The sequence below is a fragment of the Mobula birostris genome, chromosome 1 (assembly GCF_030028105.1).
Source record: "Mobula birostris isolate sMobBir1 chromosome 1, sMobBir1.hap1, whole genome shotgun sequence".
Lineage (NCBI taxonomy): Eukaryota > Metazoa > Chordata > Chondrichthyes > Myliobatiformes > Myliobatidae > Mobula > Mobula birostris.
In genome coordinates, this window is record NC_092370.1 from 218,300,207 (window position 1) to 218,325,282 (window position 25,076).

The following is a 25,076-nucleotide window of genomic DNA, read 5'->3' on the forward strand; positions in this document are numbered from 1 at the left end:
AACATACAGTGCTGTATGAACTCTCTTAATCTTTAACATGCATTGAATGGAGTTCTTTGCCCTTTTTATCCATATATCTATCTCATCCACATTAACATACATTGATTAACTAGCTCCTTAATCCACTTGCTGCTTGTTATGACTGTAGATTGTGACAAATAGTCAAAACACAAGCTGGTACCCATAAATTGGATGGATATGGATTATGTAAAGCTTTACCTGAATGTTTTTGTAGGGCTGTCTTTAAAAGCCAAATTGCCAGATGATCCTTGAAAAACAGTCTTATTAAAAAACACAAAGCAACTGATTTTACTTTCAGCTAGGGAGGTGACCGTGTGTGTGTGTGTGTGTGTGTGTGTGTGAAAAGACTTTCCTTTTCTCAGTGGCATTTTTTGTAGAGTGCTGTTTTATGATCAGAACTAATGATATAAGTATTGATCGTCCAAAGAAACTGGAAGATAATTGCTGTATTTTCTATGTTCTTCTTCCAGTAACCAAAGGGCTACTTCTTGAACCCCCGTTCAAGGGAGCAGGGGGATATTTTGACTGAATAGCTGAATATCTTACTATTCAAGCAGAAGACCGAATGGGATAGAGTGAAGAAACTATTGAGGTTGGTGTACAGGCTTAAGTCACATTAGAATTGATTCAAGAAACAAAGGGTGTATTAGATATCACTTCAATTAAAATCAAACATTTGAAATCACCAGTTGTCAGTCAGCTTCATTAAGAAAGATCATACTTGGAGCATTGTGCTTGGTTCTGGTCACCTCATTACAGGAAGAACATGGAAGCTTTGAAGAAGGTGCAGAGGAGATTTACCAGGATGCTGCCAGGATTAGAAAGCATGTCTAACGAGTGATCTAGAGCTTTCTCTTAGGAAATAAAGGGGTTGAGAGGTGATTTGATAGAGGCTTACAATATGATAAGATCCATAGATAGAATAGATACCCAGAGACTTTTTTCCAGGGCAGAAATGGCTAACACAAAGATGCATAACTTTAAGGTCTTTGAAAGAAAGTATAGGAGGTAGTTTTTTTTTACTCAGAGAATGGTAGGTGAGTGTAATGCACTGTTGGGTCAGGGGTAGGGCAGATACATAAGGAACATTTACGATAAGGACATGTCTGAAAGAAAAAATGAGAGCCATGTGAGAGGGAAGGGTTGGACTGACGTTAGAGTAGATTAGATAATCAGCACAACATAATGCGGTGAAGGTCCTGTCCAGCGCTGTGCTGTTCTATGTTCTATGATACAGTGAAATGATTGTTTGGCATACTGTTCATATAGATCAAATGTTCATTGAGGTAGAACAAGGTAAAACAAAGCAGAATACAGTTTAAACCCTACAGAGAAACTGCAGGTAGACACTAATGTGCAAAGATAGATTGTGAGGTCAGGCATCTGATAGTAATGTACAGAAGGTCTGTTTAGAGTCTGATAACAGTGGGATAGAAGCTCTCCTTGAGCCTTGGTTGTGACATCAATGTAGTTAAGCCAGGAGGTGTTCACTCCTGGGAACCTAAAGATCTCAGCCCTCTCTAACTCGACACCTTTGGTGTAGACATCAGCATGTGCACCACTCCCATTTCTGAAGTCACTGACCAGCTCTTTGGTTTTGCTGACCCTGAAAGGAATGTTGTCATGCCACGATGTCCCTACCTCCTTGCTATACCCCAACTCATCGTGATTTGAGATACGGATGACTCTAGTAGTGTCATTTGCGAATATGTGGATGGAGCTGGAGAAGAATCTTGCCAGGCAGTCACGTGTGTCCAGGGAGAAGTACAGGGGGCTGAGGACACAACCTCAGGGAGCACCAGTGTTTGGAGTAACTGTGACAGAGGTGTTGCTGCCTATTCTTACGGATTGTGGTCCGTTAGTCAGGAAATCAAAGATCCAGTTGCAACGAGAGGCATACAGAGGTTGCTGATGAATTTGCCTGGAATTATAGTATTGAAGGCAGAGCTATGTTCAGTAACTAATAGTCTGACACACGTGCCTCTATCGTCCTGATATTCCAGAGATGAGTGAAGGCCAGAGAGATGGTGTCTGCCATAGGCCTGTTTCGGTGGTAGGCAAATTGCAGTGAGTTAAGATTGTCTCAAGGCTGGAGTTGATGCATGCCTCTCGAAGCACTTCGTGATGGTAGATGTCAGAGCCAATGGCTGGTAGCTGTTAAGCATGTTATCTTTTTCTTAACTGTGTACTGGGATGATAGTGGTTTTCTTAAAGCAGCATGGAACCACAGCTTGAAACAGAGAGAGGTTATAAATGTCTGCTAACACCACAGCCCGCTGATCCACACAGGATCTAAGGATACAGCCAGGAACAGCATCGGGATCAATTCTTTCTGCGGATTCATCCTCTGAAAGACTGACTTTACTTTTGCAACACTAACTGTAGATTCAGATACACTGGAGAATGTCCGATTTAGAGGTGATATAACCATTCCCTTCTGTTCAAAATGAACATCGAATGTGTCAAACTCATTGGGAAGGAATGTGCTGTTGACAGCCATGCTGTCTGACTTTGTTTTGTAACTCGTTACTCCAAAAGGTTTGTAGGTCCGGCCAGGAAGGCAGAAAGACAAATTCCCCTTATCTGTTTCAAAACTTGGTTTATTAGGGCAGAACAGCACAAGCATTAAGATACTTATCGAGATGTGTGTAAACACTCCTCCCTTTCTGCCCAATCTGCAGTGCCATTTGCAATCCAGCCTGTTGGCGAGGCCTGGGTAAATGTCCTTCGAGCTCCCAGGTGGCCTACGTTTATACCCACTTCACTGATATAAAAGGCTGCGGTGAGTGGACCAATTACACAATAGCACCAGTTCAAACCACTGAACCAGTCATCACCTGCCACCATTCTTCGTGAGTTGCTCCCCTGTATTCAAGTAACTGTCATGTTCTCACAAGCATATTGCATTCGCACGGTCACTTTTGAAGCTTCTGGAGTTAGTCCCATATGCCCAAGGCCACAGTGATAAAGACATTCGACATGCACAAAGATGAACTCTTTACAGTACATGCTACCCCTCGAGTATTGCAAATCCATTACATCTGGCCCATAGGTTTTAATGCAACCCCTCTGGAAGCCCCACCATATTACAAGCAAATGGTAAAACTACTAAACGTAAAAGCAAAATGTCTATAGAAACACCCCAGTGCGCTACGGTAAAGCATAGCCTCCTGGCCCTCCAAAGGGCCACCAGTTCCTTCCCAGCGTGTAATTCTGACACAGGTGCCTCCATTCTCTACAAGCAGAAAAGAACACTGCACCTCCTCCAGAATCCCTGAACGCTGTTGGTGGTTTCCCGACTTCCATCCATACTGATCCCCAACCCGACCAATTCTCTAGCCATCACCGAGGTGGTCGCAATTTCAGATTTCTCCTCCAACCCCTTTCCCTTGTGTTGAAGATTCCCCATTTCCTCCTCTTTCTGACAGATTGTCTCATCTTGTTGTTTTGTGATGGCCGTCAGCAGCCAAAAAGCCCTTCTCCGGCTCCCCTTCTTGTCTGGGAACCTTAATCCCTTCAGTACGAACACAAGATGGTGTTGTATCTTTACCCCTCAGGGGCCCAGCTTGTCTGTCCAGTCCACTGGTACATCATGATCTGCCAAGCCCTGCAGAGTGATTGGTCCACCTTGGCATTCTTCGCCTGGGTGGGGGAGTCTTCTTACCTTAAATGTTGCTTTCTACCTTACCCACCAGATCCTTGTCGACTAGGTCAAATATTACATCAAAAGTTTCTCAGATGTGGCTGGTAAGGGAGAAAGACACAAATTCCTCCTACTGTTTCAAAACTTTGTTTATTAGGAAAGAACAGCACAGGTATTAAAATAGTTATTTAGATGTGTGTCGGTCCATTTGACTGCAGCACACCTCTTGCCCTGTCCGATCCAGGGTACCATTCATGATCAAGCCTATCGGTGAGGCCTTGAAGACTTCCCATGAATAAGTGCCCCACCACTCTACTTTTACTCCCACTCCACTGATGTAAAATGCCGCAGTAGATGGACTAATACACCACACCATCTCAAACCACTGAACCAGTCATCATTTGTCACCACAATTCACAGGTCCCACCTGTGTTCCAGTGACCTCCATGTTCTCACAATCGTATTCCCATGGTCATATTGTATTTGTACAGTCACATTGAAGCTTCTGCGGCTAGTCACATACACTCAAGGCCACGGTAGTGAGGACATTGAACACACAGAAAGATGAACACTTTACAATACACGTGTTATTGCATGTAAGCCCTGCCAGAGCTGACGGCTGGACTGGAACTCGTTTTTAGATTGGTACTGTCACTTAGCATCACTGATAAGACCATAAGACCATAAAGCATAGGAGCAGAATTAGGCCATTCAGCCCATCAAATCCATTCGACCATGGCTGATCTTGGACCCTGCTCAACCTCAGACACCTGCCTTCTCGCCATATCCTTTGATGCCCTGACCGATTAGGAAACTATCTACTTCCACTTTAACTATACACCCAGACTTAGCCTCCACCACAGTCTGTGGCAAAGCATTCCACAGATTCACTACTCTCTGGCTAAAAAAAAGCTCCTTACCTCTATTCTAAAAGGTGGCCCCTCAGATTTCAAGCTGTGCCCGCTAGTTCTGGATACTCCCACCATAGGGAACATCCTCTCCACATCCACCTTATCTAGTCCTTTCAACATTCAGTAGATTTCAATGAGATCCTCCCGCGTTCTTCTAAATTCCGGTGAGTACAGGCCCAAAGCTGCCAAACACAGCTTTGGACTCTCTCCAATGACAATGCATCTTTTCTGCGATATGGGGCCCAAAACTGTTGATAATACTCCAAGTGCGGCCTGACTGATCTCTTATAAAGCCTCAGCGTCATCTCCTTGTTTTTATATTCTATTCCCCTTGAAATAAAGGCCAACATTGCATTTGCCTTCTTTACCACAGACACAACTTGTATATTAACCTCCTGGGAGTCTTGCACAAGTACAGGTCGTCCTTCACTAATCCGACTACCTGTAATCCGGTTCCTTTGATAATCCGGCACTGATTATGCTTAATGTGATCCTTCTGTAATTCGGCATTTTCACTAATCCGGGACTCCTCAGGTCCCAATGGTGCTGGATTAGTGAAGGTCGACCTGTACTCCTAAGTCCCTCTGCACCTCTGATGTTTGAATTTTCTCCCCATTTGGATAATAGTCCACACTATTGTTCCTTTTACCAAAATGCATTATCGCATATTTCCCAATACAGTATTCCATCTGCCACTTTTTTTGCCCATTCTTACAATTTGTCCAAGTCCTACTGCAATCACATTGCTTCCTCAGCACTACCTACCCTTCCACTTATTTTCGTATCATTCCACTATCTAAATCATTGACGAACAATGTGAAAAATAGTGATCCAATACTGGCCCCTGAGAAACACCACTGGTCATAGGCAGCCAACCAGAAAAGGCTCCTTTTATTCCCACTCGCTGCCTCCTGCCCGTCAGCCATTCCTCTGTCCATGCCAGAATCTTTCTTGTAACACCATAGGATTTTATCTTGCTAAGCAGCCTCATGTGAAGCACCTTATCAAATGCCTTCTGAAAATCCAAGTAAATGACATCCACTGCCACCCTGCTTGTTACTTCCTCAAACAACCTTGTCAGGCAAGATTTCCCTTTACAGAAACCATGCTGACTCTGACTTATTTTATAATGTTATCGAGTTCATATCATGATCAACCTCAGTAAGAAAACATGAATATTTAATTGTCATTGGACCATTTATAATCTGTATTGATGTAAATCATGGGAATTCTCTGATAATCTCTCAGTGGGAGTACATAATGAGAGGTAACAATTAAAAGATTACTTGTGATATTTCAGTGCTGGTCTAATAAACATTTGTATCAAGTTGGGTACCGAAACTATTGTACTTTGTATTGTACTATGTAATATTGGGCATTGTGAGCATTATCTTTACTAAATGGATTTTGTTCTTATAACTTACTAAGAGGAATTATTTGAGATAGAAACAGATGTCATACTTCACAGGGTGCTGTGAGGAATTAGGATTCATTAGAGGATGAATGGATAAGTCTACAAGGTAAAAGTTAAGAAATAAATATGTAAATAGAGTTGTTAATTTGATCCTGAGGCATTGATGCTGTCAAGATTACAAGATCAAATGCGATTTACAGGAAGATGTTTTTTCCTGCCTGGCATTGCTGCCTGCCGCACCTCCAAAAGTGACCTAAGGTCAGCTGCAGGGACCACTGCTCAATTATATCTCACTCCCTTAGCCCTGGTACATCTCCCGGTGGCAAAGCAGTGGCAGGGACCCCCTGCAGCTTCCAATGAGATAAGTCGTTTCCCCAATTTCTGACCCTCCTCCTCAGCCACAGCCAAAAGCTGCCCTTTTCTGCCTCTTCAGCCAACTTCTGAGCCTCGCTCCAGTCACTTCCGTAAGATGGAGTAACCTTGTCATTGGTGCATCGGCAAAGCCCCGGCAACCTACCTCATCAATCCTCCAGCCAACCTCCTTACGCTCAGCTGCCAGGTCTGAGTACTTCAAGCTCTTTCACTCATGGAAAGCCTCCACTCCTTCCTCCGATGGTATGGTTAACTCAATGGGGAGAACCGTCTTAGCAGCCGTGGACCTCAGTACAGTTCTGGGTGGAAAGATATGGTGGTGAATTCCATGGGGAACTGTAGCCGTCTGCTGAGATCTGCCCTCATGTTCCACTCCTTGCCTGTGGAGAGGAATTCTGAACGAGCTCTTGGGTGGATGCATTCAGTGTTCTTACCAGCCTTAACAAATAGGATGAGTTGTCGTCCCGCTGGGGAAAGGCTGCTTCTTACGTCCCGCCTACAGGTCTCTAGGATCTCCACCAGCTTCTTTAGGATCTGGTCGTGCCACCATCTGTATCGCCCTTGGGACAGCACAGTCTTGCATCCTGCGAGGATGTGTTGGAGGTTGGCATAGGTGGTATCACACGAGGCCAGCTATCCTCAGTGCTGAACCACTGGTGAAGATTTTGGGGACAGGGCATAGTGTCATAGGTTGCCCTGATGAGGAAGCTAATTCAGTCTGGTGGGATCTTCCACAGGTCAGACCAGCTGAATGACCTTTTGATGATGCCATCCCATGTTCTCCACCTTCCCTGGTGGCTCTGTACCACTGCCTTCACCTTGCAGCATTCCTGCTCTGTCCTTGTCACCTCTCCATTACCGTGGCTTTCCCCTCTTTCTTCAAGGGCTTGCTATGTTTTCCCAAATCCCTATTACTGTATGGAGTCATCACCCAGGGACGACGATAATCTATCCTGTCCTATAATCTATCCATGTGTTGAATCTGTAGCCCGTAGACATTTTCTCCTTTAGATCCACCAAATCTCTCAGAATTTTACACACTTTGATTAAGTCTCAATTTCCCAAGAAACATTTTGTACTATCTACATGTACTTACCGAAACTTTTCTCTTCATCTCAGTATATACAACCACACGACATAGGAGCAGAATTAGGCCATTTGGCCTGTTGGGTCTGCTCTGCCATTTCATCATGGCTGATCCATTTCCCTCTCAACCCCAGTCTCCTGTCTTCTCCCTGTAACCTTCAACACCCTGACTAATCAAAAACCTATTAACGTCCACTTGACCCGGCCTCCACAGCTGCCCGTGGCAATGAATTCCATAGATTCGCCTCCCTCTGGATGAAGAAATTCCTCCTCATCTCTGTTCTAAATGGATGTTTCTCTATTCTGAGGCTGTGTCCTCTGGTCCTACAGCCCCCCACCACAGGAAACATCCTCTCCATATCCACTCTTTCTAGGTCTTTCAATATTCGATAGGTTTGAATGAGATTTCCCATCATTCTTCTAAACTGCGGCATTTAAAGGCACAGAGCCATTAATCACTCCTCATATGATATGCCTTTCATTCCTGGAATCATTCTTGTGAACCTCCACTGAACTCTTTCTAAAGACAGCACGTCCTTAAATACAGGACCCAAAGCTGCTCACAGTACTCCAAGTGAGGCCTCACCAGTGCCTTATTAAGCCTCAGCATTACATGCTTGCTTTTATATTCCAGTCCTGTCAAAATGAATGCTAACATTGCATTTGCCTTCCTCACCACTGACTCAACCTGCTGATTAACTTTCAGGGAATCCTGCACAAGGACTCCCAAGTCTGTCTGTACCTTGGATTTTTGAATTTTCTGCCCATTTAGGATATAGTATATGCTTTTATTCCTCCTACCAAAATGTATAGCCATGCATTCCTGTTACTGGTATTCCATCTGCCACTTATTACCCAATCTCCTAATCTGTCTAAATCATTCTGCAGCCTCCCTGCTTCATCAACGCTACCTGTCCCTCCACCTCTCTTTGTATTGTCCACAAACTTGGCCACAAAGCAATCAACTCCATCATCCAAATAACTGACGTATAACTTAAAATGAAGTGGTTCCAACACCAACCCCAGTGGAACACCAATAGTCACCAACAGCCAATCAAAAAAGGCTCCATTTATTCCCACTCTTTGCCTCCTGTCAATCAGCCAATGCTCTGTCCATGCTAGTAACTTTCCTGTAATACCATGGGCTCCTAACTTGTTGAGCAGCCTCATGTACAGCACTTGTCAAAGGCCTTCTGAAAATGTGAATGCACAACACTCACCAGTTTCTCCTTTGTCTATGCTGCTTGCAGTCTCCTAACTCTACCCGCAAAGATTCTACATCTTCTGATCTATGTCACCACTTTCTAAGGATTTGATTTCAATTTCTACCAAATGAGCCACACCACTTCATCTGCCAGCCTGCTTGCCCTTTTGATACAATGTGTAAACTTGGATGTTAAGCTCCCGAATATAACCTAGTGATGCCCACAACGCCATACCTGTCAGACTCTACCTCCACTACCTCCACCTTATTCCCGTATACTGCGTGCATTCAAATATAATACCTTGAGTCCTTTATCCATCACCCTTTTTGTTTTTGCTCCCCTTTTTAAAACTGACTGCAATTTTGCCCTATCATCTGCCTGTCCTTCCTGCTCACAACAAATCGATTCTGCTTGTAAATCAACAGCCCTGTCCTCAGCCCCGTCACTCAGGTTCCCATTCCCCTGCCAAATTAGTTTACACCCTCCCCAACAGCTCTAACAAACCTACCTGCAAGGATATTGTCTCCCTTAGACTCAGGTGTAATCCACCTCTTTTGTACAAGTCATATCTTCCCCAGAATAGATCCCAATGATCCAGAAACCTGAAACTCTGCCCCTTGCACCAGTTTCTCAGCCACACATTGATCTGCCAAAACATTCTATTCTTACCCTGTCCGGCCTGTGGCACAGGCAGCAATCCAGAGATTGCTGTCCTGGAAGTCCTGCTTCTAAGCTTTCTACCTAGCCCCCTAAATCCTCTCTTCAGGACCTCCTCGCTTTTCCTACCTATATCATTGCAACCAATATATACCAAAACTTCTGGCTGAACTTTAGAATATTGTGGGCCCAATGCAAGATGTCCCTGACCCTGACATCTGGGGAGCAACATGCCATCCGGGTGTCTCTATCACATCCACAGAATCTCCTGTCTACTCCTCTAACTACAGAATCCTCTATCGCTATTGCATTCCTCTTCTCCCCCATCCCCTCTGAGCCACGGTGCCAGACTCAATGCCAGAGACCTGGGCGCTATGGCTCCCACCCTGTAGGTTGTCCCCCTCAGCAGTATCCAAAAATATGTAACTATTATTGAAGGGAATGGCCACAGCGACACTCTGAACTGGCTGCCTGTTTCCCTTCCCTCTCCTAACAGGCACCCATTTACCTGCCTTCTGCAACTTAGGGGTGACAACCTCCCTGTAGCTTTTATGTATCACCACCTCGTTTTCACCTGTGAGCTGAAGGCCATCAAGCTGAAGCTCCAGTTCCTCAACGCGTTCTCTGAGGAGCTGTGGCTCAGTGCAACTGGTGCAGATGTGGTTGCCCAGGAGACTGGAGGTCTCCCAGGATTCCCACATCTCACACAAAGAACTCAACACAATCTCTGGAGCCATTCTCACTGTACAATGTACTAACAGATGAAGAATGAAGAAGAGGAAACTCACCAGGTACTTACCTCGCCTATGCCTGTTCTCGTCAAAGCCTGAAAAAAGCAAAGCTCCCCCCTCTAACCCTGGTCCACTCAAACAATGCCCGCTCCAATTGTCCCTGCCTTATTTTTATTTTCCCTTGCTATTGAATTGTGACTGAGCTGCCAAACAAAACTGGAATCCCACGAAAGCTCCTTTTTTAAATCTCTCGCTCCTGGAGCTGCGTGAAGCCTCCTTAACTGATTCAACCGCGGCTGCACCACCAATAAAAGCTGTCCACGTGACGATAGTGTACCAGTTATCAATTACTGAGCAGTACCAGTCTGGTGAATCTTTCCTAATAACTAAACCTGATAGCATCTATACATTATCCTCTATTACTAATGCATCCTCTCTGTAATATGGGAAACTCTTGTTTTTTTTTTCTCTCTAGCTGCGTCCTAAATGGTGCATGATAGTTTTGTTCCTAAGTTTCATGCCACGGTCAATATAGGTAAACCTCCCATATTCATTCTTAACATAATCTGATTGACTTGATACTTTTTGTACTTGGCACTCCAAAGTGCATCTATTTCTCCATACATTTGAGTATTCTACTATTTATTGGGCAGCTCCTTGTCCATGTCTGCCTTTTATAAATATGTAATTACACAAACCTTTGTCTGGAATTCTGTCTGCCATTTTTCTCCCCATTTGTCTATGGATATCCCCTGGGTCTAAAACTATTTTAAATAAGTTGATTGTTTTCAATATTTATTGCTACAAATCTTAGTTAAACTTTTTTTTAAATATTAGTATCCCATGTATAATTACAAAGCACAAAAATACTTATTCTCTTCTTAATCTTTATTAAGGAACACAAGTATTTATACTTTATCTAGAACCAGTCAAGGTTGACTTAGTTTTTTACCCACTAGAATGTATCAGACATTAGTTGTTTAATGCCCTGCCCAAATTTGCTGGTATTATAAAAATGGCCAGTCTTCAGACAGAGATTCTGCAAATCATCCATATTAAAATGGAAAGGGAGATAGCAATTTTGGCAAGGTTATTCAGTCATTAAAATTACTAAAAGATTCCTATTTGTGTCTGGTGATGTACAGGCAATTCTAATCAGATATCTGAAGTAATTTGTATGAAATACTGTATGTATTCGAGAAAGTTACTGCACTTCTGCTAATTGAAATAGATAAATCAAAAGTTAATGTAGTGAAATCCATACAATAGCCTGCCAAATTGTACCAAACATTCAACACATTGCCAATTGATATTAGTGTGAGTTTCTTTTTATAAGAATTCATTCAGTAGCTGTAAAATGTTATTTACATTTTTCAAACCTGAGACTATAAGATTACTAATGATGAAACAAAATATTACTCTCTTTGGTTGATGCTCTGAGTTAATGCTTTAAAATTCAGGATCAGAGCTTCAGAATGTAATAATAGTATTACTTAGTAATTACAGAATGAATTTGATACTGTACTGGCTTTCTAATACTCCTTATTTTCTATAAGAGCTGGAAACCATATCATTTTTCTAACAATTAATTGTTAGTGTATATATCAGATAGGAGGTTGGGTGGAGCATTGTCAGGTGGAATTTAATCCTGACAAGTGCAAGGTGAAACATTTTGGGAAGCCTGATAGGGGTATGGTATTCACACTAAATGGAAGAGCAGTAGGGAATGTTGATGAATAGAGAGACCTTGGGTTTCAAGCTCATAGTTCAACAAAAGTGAGAAAATGGAGCGATAGGATTGTGAAGAAAGCATATGGCATGACTGGTTGAGGTATAGAGTAAAATAGTTAGGACATTTTGTTGCAAATTTACAAAACACTGGTTAGACTACTTTGAAGTTTTGTACGTAGTTCTGGTTGCTGCACTATAGGGAAGATTGGACTGAACTGGAGACAATGCAGAGGAATTCGACCATAAGACTGTAAGATTTAGGAGCAGAATTAGGCTATATAGCCCATTGAGTCTTCTCTGCTATTTTATCATGGCTGACCCAAATTTCCTCCCAGCCCCAATCTCCTGCCTTCTCCCCGTATCCCTTCATGCACTGACCAATGAAGAATCAATCAACCTCTGCCTTAAATATACTTGGCTTCCACAGCTGCCTGTGGCAAAGAATTCGACAGATTCATCACCCTCTGGCTAAAGAAATTCTTCCTCATCTCCATTCTAATAGGATGCCCCTCTATTCTGAGGCTATGTCCTCTGGTCTTAGACACTCCCATCATAGGAAATATCCTCTCCACATCTGCTCTGTGAAGGCCTTTCACTATTCGATAGGTTTCAATGAGGTCACCCCTCATTCTTCTGAATTCCTGTGAACACAGGCCCAGATCCATCAAATGCTCTTCATATGACAAGCCATTCAATCCTGGAATTATTTTCGTGAACCTCCTTTGAACCCTCTCCAGTTTCAGCACATCCTTTCTCAGATAAGGGGTGAAAACCTTCTCAAAATACTCCAAGTGAGGCCTCACCAGAGCTTTATTAAGTGTCAACATTACATCCTTGCTTTTATATTCTAGTCCTCTTGAAATGAATGCTAACATTGCATTTGCCTTCCTCACCACAGACTCAACCTGCAAATTAGCATTTAGGGAATCCTACACAAGAACTGCATTTCCCCTTGTGTCTTAGTTTTTTGAATTTTCTCTCCATTTAGAAAGTCATCAACCCTTTCATTTCTTCTACCAAAGTGCATGACCATATCCTGCATAGTACTATATTCTATATGCCATTTCTTTGCCCATTCTCCTAATCTGTCTAAGTCCTTCTGTAACCTCTCCACTTTCTCAAAACTACCTGGTCCTCCACCTATCTTCATAACGTCTGCAAACTTTGCAACAAAGCCATCAATTCTATCATCCAAATCACTGACATAACGTGAAAAGAATTGACCCCGACACAGACCCCTGTAGAACAGCACTAGTCACCAGCAGCCAGTCAGAAAAGGCTCCCTTTATTCTCTTTTTTTGTCTCCTGCCAGTCAGTCACCACTTTATCCATGCTAGAACATTTCCTGTAATACCATGGGCTCATAGCTTGTTAAGTGGCCTCATGTGTGGCACCTTGTCAAAGGCCTTCTGAAAATCCAAGTACACAATGTCAAGTTATTCTCCTTTGTCTATCCTGATTGTTACTAATTCAAAGAATTCCAACAGATTTTTCAGGCAAGATTTTCACTTGAAACCATGCTGACTATGGCCTAATTTATCATGTGCCTCCAAGTACCCTTAGACCCCATCCTTAATAATCGACTCCAGTATCTTCCTAACCACTGAGGTCAGATTAACTAGCCTATAGTTTGCTTTCTTCAGCCTCTCTTCCTTCATGAATAGTGGAGTGACAGTTGCAATTTTCCAGTCTTCTGGAACCATTCCAGAACTTAGAGATTCTTGAAAGATCATTACCAATGCCTCCACAATCTCTTCAGCCACCTCTTTCAGAACCCTGGGGTGCACACCATATTGTTCTGGTGACCCATCTACCTTCAGACCTTTCAGTTTCCCAAGAACCTTCTCCCTATTTATGGTACCTTCACACACTTCATGCTCCCTGGCGTCTGGAACTTCCACCAGACTGCTAGTGTCTTCCATAGTGAATTCACCAGTAGGATGCCTGGATGGGAGGACTTTAATTATTAGGATAGATTAGGAAGATTGGGCTTTTTCCCATAGAACAAAAGAGGTCTCAGGGGTGATCTGATAGAGGTATATAAAATATTAAGAGGCATAGGTAGTGTAGAAAGTCAGAAACTTCTCCCACGTCAGCCGTTTCAAAAACAAAATGGCATAGGGTTGAATCACAAACATGAGAAAATCTGCAGATGCTAGAAATCCAAAGCAACACACACAAAACGCTGCAGGAACTCAGCAGGTCTGGCAGCATCTATGGAAAAGAGTGAAAAGTTGATGTTACAGGCTAAGACCCTGCTTCAGAACTGAGAGCGAGTGGGGAGATGTCTGAATTAAAAAGCTTAGGCAGGGAAGAGGCTAGCTGGAAGGTGATGCATGAATCTAGGTGGGTGGGAAAGGTCAAGGGCTGGAGAAGAAAGAACCTGATAGGAGAGGAGAGTGGACAATAGGAGAAAGGGACCCAGGAGAAGGTAATAGGCAAGCGAGAACTAAAAGGTCAGAGTGGGAAATAGAGGAAGGGGCAGGGGAGTTTCGTTCACTGGAAGGAGAAATCGTATTCATATCATCAGGATGGAGGACACCCTTACGGAATATAAGGTGTTGCTCTTCCACCCTGGGGTGGCATCATCTTGGCACAAGGAGGCCATGGATCAACATGTCAGAACAGGAATGGGAATCAGATTTAAGGTGAGAGGGGACCTAATGAGAAAGTCATTTTACGCAGATTGTTTGAAATCCAAAACGCGTTGCAGGTGGTGGTACAATCACCATGTTTAAGTGACATGTAACGGCATGGCACGGAAGGATAGGGAACTAATCTTCGCAAATAGGATTAGTGTAGATGGGCAAAATGGCTGGCATGGATGCAATGGGCCAAAGGGCCTATTCTGTGGTGTACAATGTTGACTCTATGACTACAAGACTATTGCTTGTGTAATTTTTGACAAGAATGCTGTTCATTCTCTGTTGAATTTTGATGCCATGTTTTATAATGTGACAGGCAGCTGTTATGGACGAAATAGGAAACCACATGGTGTTTCTCTCAATAAAACACACATCTGTTCAGCTTCCATCATGGGGAGTATGAGGGTCTCTACATTGTAAGACTGAAAGAAATGTTATGATTTACGTATCAAGAAAGAAGAAATATAGTTATCTAGTGTGTTTTGGGATCACAGGAATCCAAATGTTCTTCATGCCCAATGAGCTACTTTAGAGAATTGACTAATTAGTTGTTTTTGGTAATTCTAGAGGGTGATGAATTGATTAAGACTTTTCCTTACTTTGATTAGTATCTTGTCATATTTTCTATCCAGTTGAATAGGCAGAAGAGATCTTGATTTGATATCCCTTTGGACTGAAGATAGCAATTCCTCGGTACTACATTGATATATTTGCCTCAATTATATGTTCAAATGCTACATTTGAGGTTTGTCTGGGCTGTTTGCAGATTCAACAACTGGTATCTTAATGAGTGGCACTTGCTTTAAAAATGATTAATGAAAACCTCCAACCTGTAATTAATTACCAAAGGCATTCATCTGGGTATTTGCAACTCACCTGGGTTTTGATCAAATGAAGGTTCTACCCTGGGGGGGAAGACTTGTAGGAGTCTAAAGAGAGAAATCAGCCAGTTAGAATTCTTTATGGTTATCTGTTTGGCAAACTTAAACTTTATGTTAGACAGTAGAATGCCCATTTGGGGCAGGGGGTGGGGTTGGTGTTTGAGCTGGTGGAGGTAGATACATTAGGATCATTTAAGGCAATCTTAGATAGTCACATTGATGATAGAAAAATGGAAGGCTATATAAGAGGGTAGGGTTAAATTGATCTTAGAGTATGTTAAAAAGCTGGCACAACATTGTGGGCTGAAGGGCCTGTCATAGTCATAGTCATAGTCATTCTTTATTGATCCCGGGGGAAATTGGTTTTTGTTACAGTTGCACCATAAATAATTAAATAATAATAAAACCATAAATAATTATATAGTAATATGTAAATTATGCCAGGAAATAAGTCCAGGACTAGCCTATTGGCTCAGGGTGTCTGACCCTCCAAGGGAGGAGTTGTAAAGTTTGATGGCCACAGGCAGGAATGACTTCCTATGACGCTCTGTGCTGCATCTCGGTGGAATGAGTCTCTGGCTGAATGTACTCCTGTGCCCACCCAGTACATTATGTAGTGGATGGGAGACATTGTCCAAGATGGCATGCAACTTGGACAGCATCCTCTTTTCAGACACCACCGTCAGAGAGTCCAGTTCCATCCCCACAACATCACTGGCCTTATGAATGAGTTTGTTGATTCTGTTGGTGTCTGCTACCCTCAGCCTGCTGCCCCAGCACACAACAGCAAACATGATAGCACTGGCCACCACAGACTCGTAGAACATCCTCAGCATCGTCCGACAGATGTTAAAGGACCTCAGTACTGTGCTGTTGTGCTATGTTCAATGTTGACAGACTCTAGTGAGGTTAAACTTCACAACCAAGACTTGTAAAACTATTTTATTTAAAGTCACCAGAGATTTATGTTTGTGTTTGACTAGGGAGAGCTAACAGCAAAACTCATTTAAGAGTGCACGTCTTTGTTGTTTTATTTCGTTAAGGATACATGTAAACATTTCATTTTCTATATTTAAGAGAACATTGTTCATTCATTTATCTTTTAAAAGCATATTTTTTTGAAGCCTGTGTTGTGGTGTTCAGGTAGTTCATCAGAAGAAGACAGAACATAGATGATTATGCACGTTATCTTCTAATAACATCTGTCAAATGTAAGTTCAGTATAATGTTCTCTGGCTTAGACTGCGACTTCTCCGAGCACTGAAAAGAAGAATATCCTCTCCAGATCATAATAGATGTCTGTTTATGTAATCCCTGACACAGATGAAAATGAGAAAATATCAGATGTAACAATCCAAAGTATGTCACTCAAACTTCTGTTTTTGTGATCATGATAAGAAGTTTCCATTTACTCAGATGAGAATATTTTGTGTTCCTGTTACAGAAAATTGACAGAAAATTTTCAAAATTCATTAACAACGTCGAAAGTAGCATACTTCAAGAGAAAATATGCTGAAGAAGAAGATTTACATAAAGTTTACCATGGGTACTTTCCAAAAGTAAGATCTATTTTGTCATTTGATAATGAAATCAAAACAGATAAATCAAAAGTTAACGTAGTAAAATCCATCCAGCAAACTGTCAATTTGTACCAAGCATAGGAAACTGTTTTCTGTCAATGGGCATATTGACACTGTGATTAAACATCAAAGTGTTCTGTTTTCCAGAACTTGATCTTTCCTGAAGATCGAACATGTATTCTGAGACTTTCACTAGAAAAATTAAGGATTCTTGAAGATCCTGAAATCTATCTTCGAAGGGCTGTGTTAATAAACAATTTATTGAGGAAAATCCATATTGAAACAGAGAAGGAAGTCTATGATTACACTGAACAATTTAATAAGGCCTCAACACACCTATATAACGATGCACATAAAAGAGTGAAATATATGATGAAAGATTATAGTGGATGTTCCCAGTCTTTGTATTATGAAGAGATTGGTTCATATTCCTTTGTGCCTTTTTCTTCAAGCAATGTCATTTATGGACTTGGTTTCCCAAACAGTCATTTGGGGAAAAGTACTTCCTAACATGGAATTCCATACAGGATGAGCTACTACATCAATACCTCTCCTCATTCTGTCTGGTACATATGCCAGTGCTGTGTAGGCCGCACTCATCGACGAGTCTGCATTCAGGTCCTCGTGTATATTCCCTGGTTAGAAATTTGGCTTCTTCATAAATCGATAAAGAAGAGCACTTAGATTAAAGTTTGTTTTTGACCATATGTATTTGGTTGGAATATTGTGTACTTAATGTGTAGTGTTTTTCTTGTTGAGAATGGACCAGATGGTTAAATATTGACCATGTATGTTTTTTAAACAAATACAGTATAAAATAGTGATTTATTGATGTTTCTTTGTAATTGCATTTTGATACTTGTTTTTGTCACTCTTTCCACTCACCTCTTTGTTTAGATAGTGAGATGGACCCTTCACTGCCACTTTCATTGTTCCTTCTGGAGGCTGGGCCCTCCAAACTTTCTCGTGTCTGTTCTAATGCACAGTGAAGTGAGCAGGAACAGTCACCTCATCAGAGGAAGGGTGAGTATGCTTGAGTGGCCATTGAGGCTAACATTGTGAATGGCATCCTGCTACAGGTTCTAGGCCCAAAGTTATTGGAGCCTTTGGTCCATCATAAAAGAATTATTCTATAGTTATTGTGGTTCAATTAATTCTTCACTAAGCAATCTTACAGAATATGATGTGTGATTGGTTGGGAAAATAAGCCTATGCTGAGATCCTGCAATGCAGAACAAGCTAGTTCACATAATCACCAAACAATGCACAATACATTCTTATGTCTGGATAAAACTTACAATACAGGATTATACAAAGTGAAAACGGGTTTACATTTTGAATGGTCTGACTTAGATAGTGAAACAAGATCTAAAGCTGTGGGGGAGTAAACTGAAGGAAAAGAAAGAATCTATTGTGAAGGGTTTTAGTAAGGTGGAGCCAGTGGTAATGTATATCATGCAATTCCATTCCTCTTATGGACAGGAATACAACCGTGGATAAGACTACTGAGTTGCAAGGTACACATTCAGTGACATACTTTCAAGTTTTACCATTATACAAGTTTCTTTGTCATTTTAACTTTTTTGAATTTTTTTTGACTTCGTTGTTGAATTGTACTTTTCAACAGAAACTTAAACTTGTCTGGGTTCAGCTGGAGTACAGTACTGTGCCTGTTATATTAAAGTGATGCTGCTGTAGAAAAATGGAGAATCGTCAAACTATATTTACACCATACTCAATTCAGATTGCGGTCTGAATAAACTACACATCTGCATTACAAGTAGTATTCAATGGGATAGAACAAACTTACACAGACAAACGTTAAAGTGTGCATTTCAATACAATAGAAGCTTAAACATTCATATCAGCTATAGTATGACACTGTAGCCATACCCAAATATCAGCGGTAACTTTACAGTAGCTTGCTTGACTAATACATTAGACTACATAAGATATTGTACTCCAGCTCATACTTGTCTTAGAATGTATAAACAACACATTATATTACATTGTAAAACTGCAAACACGAGGAAAAATTGTATAAATGTTTTAGGTATCACTGGAAGAGGCTTCGCAGTAGTGAATTTTAAAATGCAAACAACATTTTGTTAGTAATTATGCTCATGCATGTTTGTATAACTTCAACTGCCTGTTTTTATATTTGATGAGTTATTCCCAAAGTCACCTACCAAAAACCCACGGCTTTGGGACAAGCTCTCTCTAATCTCACTGAAACACAGACAAATCTGAAGAATTTTGAAAAGGATAGTTACCAAGAGGATATCTCCTCTGGCTAGAATGTCTAGAACCAGATGCACAGTCTCAGAATGAAGGGTTAATCATTTAACATTAAGGTGAGGAGTAACTTTGTTGTCCAAATGCTGCTAATCAATAGGCTGAGCAGTAGATGCTCACACTCTCAGTATATTCAAAGACAAAATGGATTGATGTTTAGTGTCCAGAAGAATGAATGAATATGGTATTGGGAAAAGGGAGATCGGGCACAGCAGGTTCAAAGCACTGGTTAACCTTGCGTGTGTTTTGTAGACTTTAACACATCAGCAGCTATAATTGGGGCAAACCTGGTCAATCATAGAGTCAAAGAATATTACCGCACAGAAACATTCCTTTTGGCCCATCTAGTCCATGCCATACTATTATTCTGCCTCGCCCTATCGACCTGCACCAGGACCATAGCCCTCCACCCCTCCTATCCATGTACCCATCCAAATTTCTCTTAAATGTTGAAATTGTACATGTCTGAAAATCGGCACTTCTGAAATTAGCATTCAGTATTCTACACAGCCCAACCTGGAAAGGACAACAAAATAATGGGAAGTCAATTTCATAAAGTATCTTTGATGCTCATATTTTCTTGCAACATAGAAGGAATATGGCACTTTGAATGGATGCTAGCCCACAGAACAACCCAACCCATTCCATTTCCCCGTAACCAATTCTCACTCAATGCCCATCAACTCCCTGTCAATTTTCCTAGCATTCAATAACACAAGGTGTAAGTAGCTGTAGCGAATGCACCCAAGCAGCTGGCATATCTTTAGGATGCAAAGGGAAACTAAACTACCCGGGGTGGGAGTGCCCAATTCTGCTGAGCCCGAGTTTAAACTGCCAGTGACTTTAGTTCCTGGCACTGTTTCTTTGCACTTCAGCTTGCCGGGTGCTGTGGCTGACAATTCCATTTCATGGTTACTGGGCTCACTTTAGGAGTGCATGAGGCTGTGAATGAACAATTTTATAATTAGCACTCCCAGCCTGAGCTGATTACCAGCCAGGCAGAACTAGAACAGGATTTCCACACGGGGTTTGCCTTTTGGAAAGTTTTACGTTTTGCAGCTGGCCCATGCTACTAAAGCTTTGTTTTGTACCTTTCTAGATTTTCCTTTTCCGTCCTCTTCTAAATATTCAGAATGATGTGACTTTTGCGTTGCTGTTGGCTATCTGGTATTCTCCCCACTTCCTTGTCTTGTGAGAGTGGACAGAGGACATTGACGGGTATGGAAAACTGCCCTGAGCCCTGGCTAATTTTGGAGCAGCGAGAAATGAATAGCAATCTAGAGTGATAAGTTGGCTGCATCTCATCCCTTCCGTTTCAGTCATGAAGAAGGGTCTCAGCCTGAAACATCGACTGTTTACTCTTTTCTGTAGATGCAGCCTGATCCACTGAGTTCCTCCAGCATTTTTTGTGTGCTGCTTTTGATTTTTTTGTCCTTATATCCCCTTGCTAAAGTTGCTACAGCACCTGAAATGCTGGATGTATGGACCCCTGGAAATGGGTTCTTGTCAGGCTATCCTTGTTTCGGTCATGAACTTGACATCACTGCAGGACAGCATCACAAAGGACATTGGCTAGTCGCAACGGCATTCAGCTAAATGACACAAAGGTCATTCAGTTCCTCCCTCTCCCTTAGTGCATTTGAAATATAAAATGAAAATTATATTTAGATACCATCTCTCATGACTTCAGGATGCCTCAAAGCACTTTATGAGAATGATGTATTTTAGTTGGAATGCCATCATGGTTTTAGTTTGTCATCGAAATTAGCTGAAGTTTGTTTAAATGAATTTCATGTAATCAGATTCCTTGTAATGAAAAAAACAAGATTAACATCGTGGGCAAGTTTTTTGTTTACACAGATTGTTTAATAACTTGGGTATGCTGATGTAGTCGGTAGTGGAATCACTTACAATTACTATGTTTAAGAGGTATTGATAGGTATTAAGAGGCAAGGCATTGAAGGATACCATCCCTATTGGGGCAAATGGGTTTGTGCAGATAGGCAAAATGGTTGCCATGGAAGTGGTAGGCCAAAGGCTGTATGAAGATAAATTAATTGAAAGTAAACCAGTTTGACATTTTGGAGCTAGAGAGAAAGAAAGTAACTCACAGCTCTTAAGCTTTGCACCTGAAATGCTGGCATTCACAAGTTGGAAATGGGGAGAGTGGGTTTCAGTTTGATCGCTACGTTGATGGTAAAACTCATAGAGCAACATGGCATGGAAACTTGCCCTTCAGCCCAACTCGTCCATGCTGACCAAGGTGCCCGCCAAGCAAGTCCCATTTGCCCGCATGTGGCCCATGCCCCTCTAAATCAAAGCATAGCCCGTGGAAGTATTTAGGTGGTACTCTACCTGACAAGTGGTCTGTTCACCCGAAATGGGGGCCAGATGCTACTTTACCATCAAGATCAAGGTGCTTTGCCAATTATAAAACCACAGTGAAAAAAAATTCAGATGTAAAGGGAGGGTCTTGTGTCAAGAAACTGGCCTTAGTTTAAGAATGTCTTGATAATCCTAGTCAACTCAGCTAGCTGCTTCCATTTGAAAAGTCTGATACTGGATATGGTTCAGCCCTGAGAACTGTATGGGACCATTTGGATACTCATTGGAAATCTGGTTACATTGTTTTAGAACAGGAACAGAACATAGAACTGCATAGGAACAAATACACTGCCGATCATTGATGCCAATTTAAACTATATCCCCTACAATATCTACATCCCTTCACCCTCCCTCCCTGCCCATTCATATGCCTGTTTAACCTTTCTTAAATGCTGCTGTTGTATCAGCTTCCACCACCTCCACCGGTTAGCAGGTTCCAGGCATCTATGTGTAAAACAAAATTGCCCTGCCAATCTCCGTACATTCCACCCCCGCCCCCTCCCCCCCCCCCAAGTGCTTTAAATCTATGCCTTTTTATATGTGACATTTCCACCCTGGGGAAAAAGGTCTGACTGTCGACTCTATCTATGCCTCATGATTTTATGTATTTTATCAGCCTTTGACACTCCTACATAATAACTATCGCACTAACATAATCTAAAGTGTTTTTTTCCCCTCAAAGCTCCAGTCACAAAGTTAGCTGTGGGTTACAGTTGTGTTGTCCCATTTATTACCATGGCATCAAAGTACTGTTGGTATCAGATGGTATTGCACGCTGGTAAGTTGGTGATATGGTCCTAGCATTATATTGATGTTTGATTGAATTCACTGCTCTCCAATGTTACTTATTCTTTTCACAATAGACAAACTATCTAAAAAATGTTGAAATTTCTTAATATTGGCTTTCCAATGGTTACCATAATTTCAATCCATGTGACACTGAAATTGCACAGGACAGTGCAGTGGAGAGATGTTGCCTTTGTTAAACTGAATTAATAATGTAGGGTGTACAGAGTAACCTCAGCAAGATAATACCAGTATAGTGAACCATTACAGAGGGGTTTTGAGGATTTAACATTGAAATTGCTAACTGTTTGAAAAAGCTATTGGGTAGGATAAGGCTATTTAACTGGTGAATCAACTGCAATTGAACATCAACTTAAAATTATTATGATTAAAGGGTGAAGTTTTCTTTTGCCATTGAAACCTAGATTATTTATCTCAAGGACATAACTGAGGTAACGATAACAGAATATTCAAAAGGAGTCCTAATGAAGGGTTTTGACCCAAAACATCGACTCTTTATTCCTCTCCTTAGATGCTACCTGACCTGCTGAGTTCCTTCAGCATTTTGTGTGTGTTACTCTGGATTTCCAGAATCTCTTAGTAGAAACACAGAAACATAGAAAACCTACAGCACAATACAGGCCCTTTGGCCCACAAAGTTGTGCTGAACATGTCCCTACCTTAGAAATGACTAGGCTTACCCGTAGCCTTCTATTTTTCTAAGCTCCATGTACCTATCCAAAATTCTCTTAAAAGACCCTTTCGTTCCCACCTCCACTACCGTTGCCGGTATCCCATTCCACGCACTCACCACTCTCTGAGTAAAAAACTTACCCCTGACATTTCCTCTGTACTTACTCCCCAGCACCTTAAACCTGTGTCCTCTTGTGGCAACCATTTCAGCCCTGGGAAACACACTTGTGTTTAAAATATTTAAAACAAAGCTTAATAAGCGGTTAGAATAAAGGAGGATAACAGTTGTAGCAATAGGGTACGGCAAAGGCATTTGTTTGGGTAATTCCTGCTGGCACAGGGAAAATTGGCCAAATATTTATTTTAATCGTCTCTAATACAGATTCTGTGCTGGAGTAGTAATTGTAATACATTGGCCTTTATCACACTGTAGCGAGCAAACAGGAAATGGCTTATTTGAATTTCAATCATACACTTTCTTGTCACTAATATGGTTTACCTTGAGGTGTCGCACTGGATATACCCTTTATAAACTCTTAATAGTCATCATCCATTAAGAATGGGGATGAGAGTTAATATTGTGCACAAGTCTATGTCAATTGACAATCAAAGGCCATATTCTGGAGGGAATGTGTAGTGAATGGGCATGATGGAAAGCTAAAGTGTCTGCTGTTGGAATAGGATGAGAGAATGAGAAATGAAATTAATTAAACAATTGTTTTCTACAGTTTGCCATGCAAAGGTCATCTGGTTTCTTATCTTTTAACACTTCACCAAACTCAACCAGTTTGCAATTGTCAGCTGGACATGAGAGCACTTGTGCTTGACATAAATATTTTAAACAGCCAAAATAAACCATTTTCTTCAGAATATGTTAACATAACAAACACAGAATGTAAAAGCAATTTAACTCATAAGCAGTGTTTGATTTTCAGATGACATAAGGTGCTAGAGCTCCCTCTGCTGGTTACATGTTAAAACCGATATTGCTAACCCGTGTTGCGCGCACTACCAGGTTAAGTGCTGAATAAAATCTCATCACGGAAAACTTTCTGTAAGTGTTTAATATCACCACTGTGCTCATTGTAACCAACGGTGCATGGTCTGCAATGCATATTCTCCTCAGATATGGTGATGTTTAGTACTTTTGTAAAGCTAATGTGCCATAATGTGTTCAGAATTCGTCATTATTTATATAGAATATGCGCAGTGGCATATTTAAGCTATGTTTCATTGATATCTTTTGATTTTTTAAAAAATTTTCACATATTGTAAATCCTCTTTGGGAAGAAATAATTATCCTGGGTTAATCATAGTATTTAATGTTCAATGCCATGTTCTTTATTGTAACCTTGTAACATCAGAAACAAATTAAAATATATTTTTGTTCAATGTCAATACTGCAGAACCACATATCTCCCTTGACCTTTGTTAAACTTGATGATTAAGAGCTCAGGTGGAATACTTTGTTGTAATAAATGTTTATTTGAACAACAGTTTACACTCTGGAAAGAGATTAGAGAAATTGGGATTGGCATTTTACTGTCACAAGTTCAAAGTTCAAAGTAAATTTATTATCAAAGTACATATACAACCCTGAGATTCGTTTTCTTGTGGGCATACTCAATAGCAGAATCAGTGGAAGACTGTACCCAACAGGATGGACAAACAACAAAATCTTTAAACAGAAAATAAAAAGAAGAAATAATAATAAATAAATAAGCAATAAGTATCAAGAACATGAGATGAAGCGTCCATAAAAGTGACTCCATAGTCTGTGGAAACAGTTCAGAGATGGGGCGAGTGATGTTATCCCCATTGGTTCTGGGGCCTGATGGTTGAGGGGTAATAACTGTTCCTGAATCTATTGGTGTGGGACCTAAGGTACCTTCTTCTTGATGGAAGCAGCAAGAAGCGAGCATGGCCTGGATGTGTAAGTCCTTGATGATGGAAGCTGCCATCCTGGGACAGCACTTTGTGTAGGTGTGCTCAATGTTGGGGAGGGCTCTACCCGTGATGGACTGGGCTGTATCTACTACT

General features: G+C 41.3%; 1 protein-coding gene across 1 annotated transcript in view; it reads left to right on the plus strand.

The window, feature by feature from the left end:
- sertad4 (SERTA domain containing 4) overlaps positions 1-24,235 on the plus strand; it is a 36,653-nt gene extending 12,418 nt beyond the window's left edge. Inside the window, exons 3-4 of the mRNA XM_072251279.1 lie at positions 16,742-16,856; positions 17,025-24,235. Coding sequence (XP_072107380.1) covers positions 16,742-16,856; positions 17,025-17,387 — 478 coding nt within the window. The 3' untranslated portion in view covers positions 17,388-24,235. The remainder of the gene's footprint in view (positions 1-16,741; positions 16,857-17,024) is intronic.
- Positions 24,236-25,076: the final 841 nt, after the last annotated feature.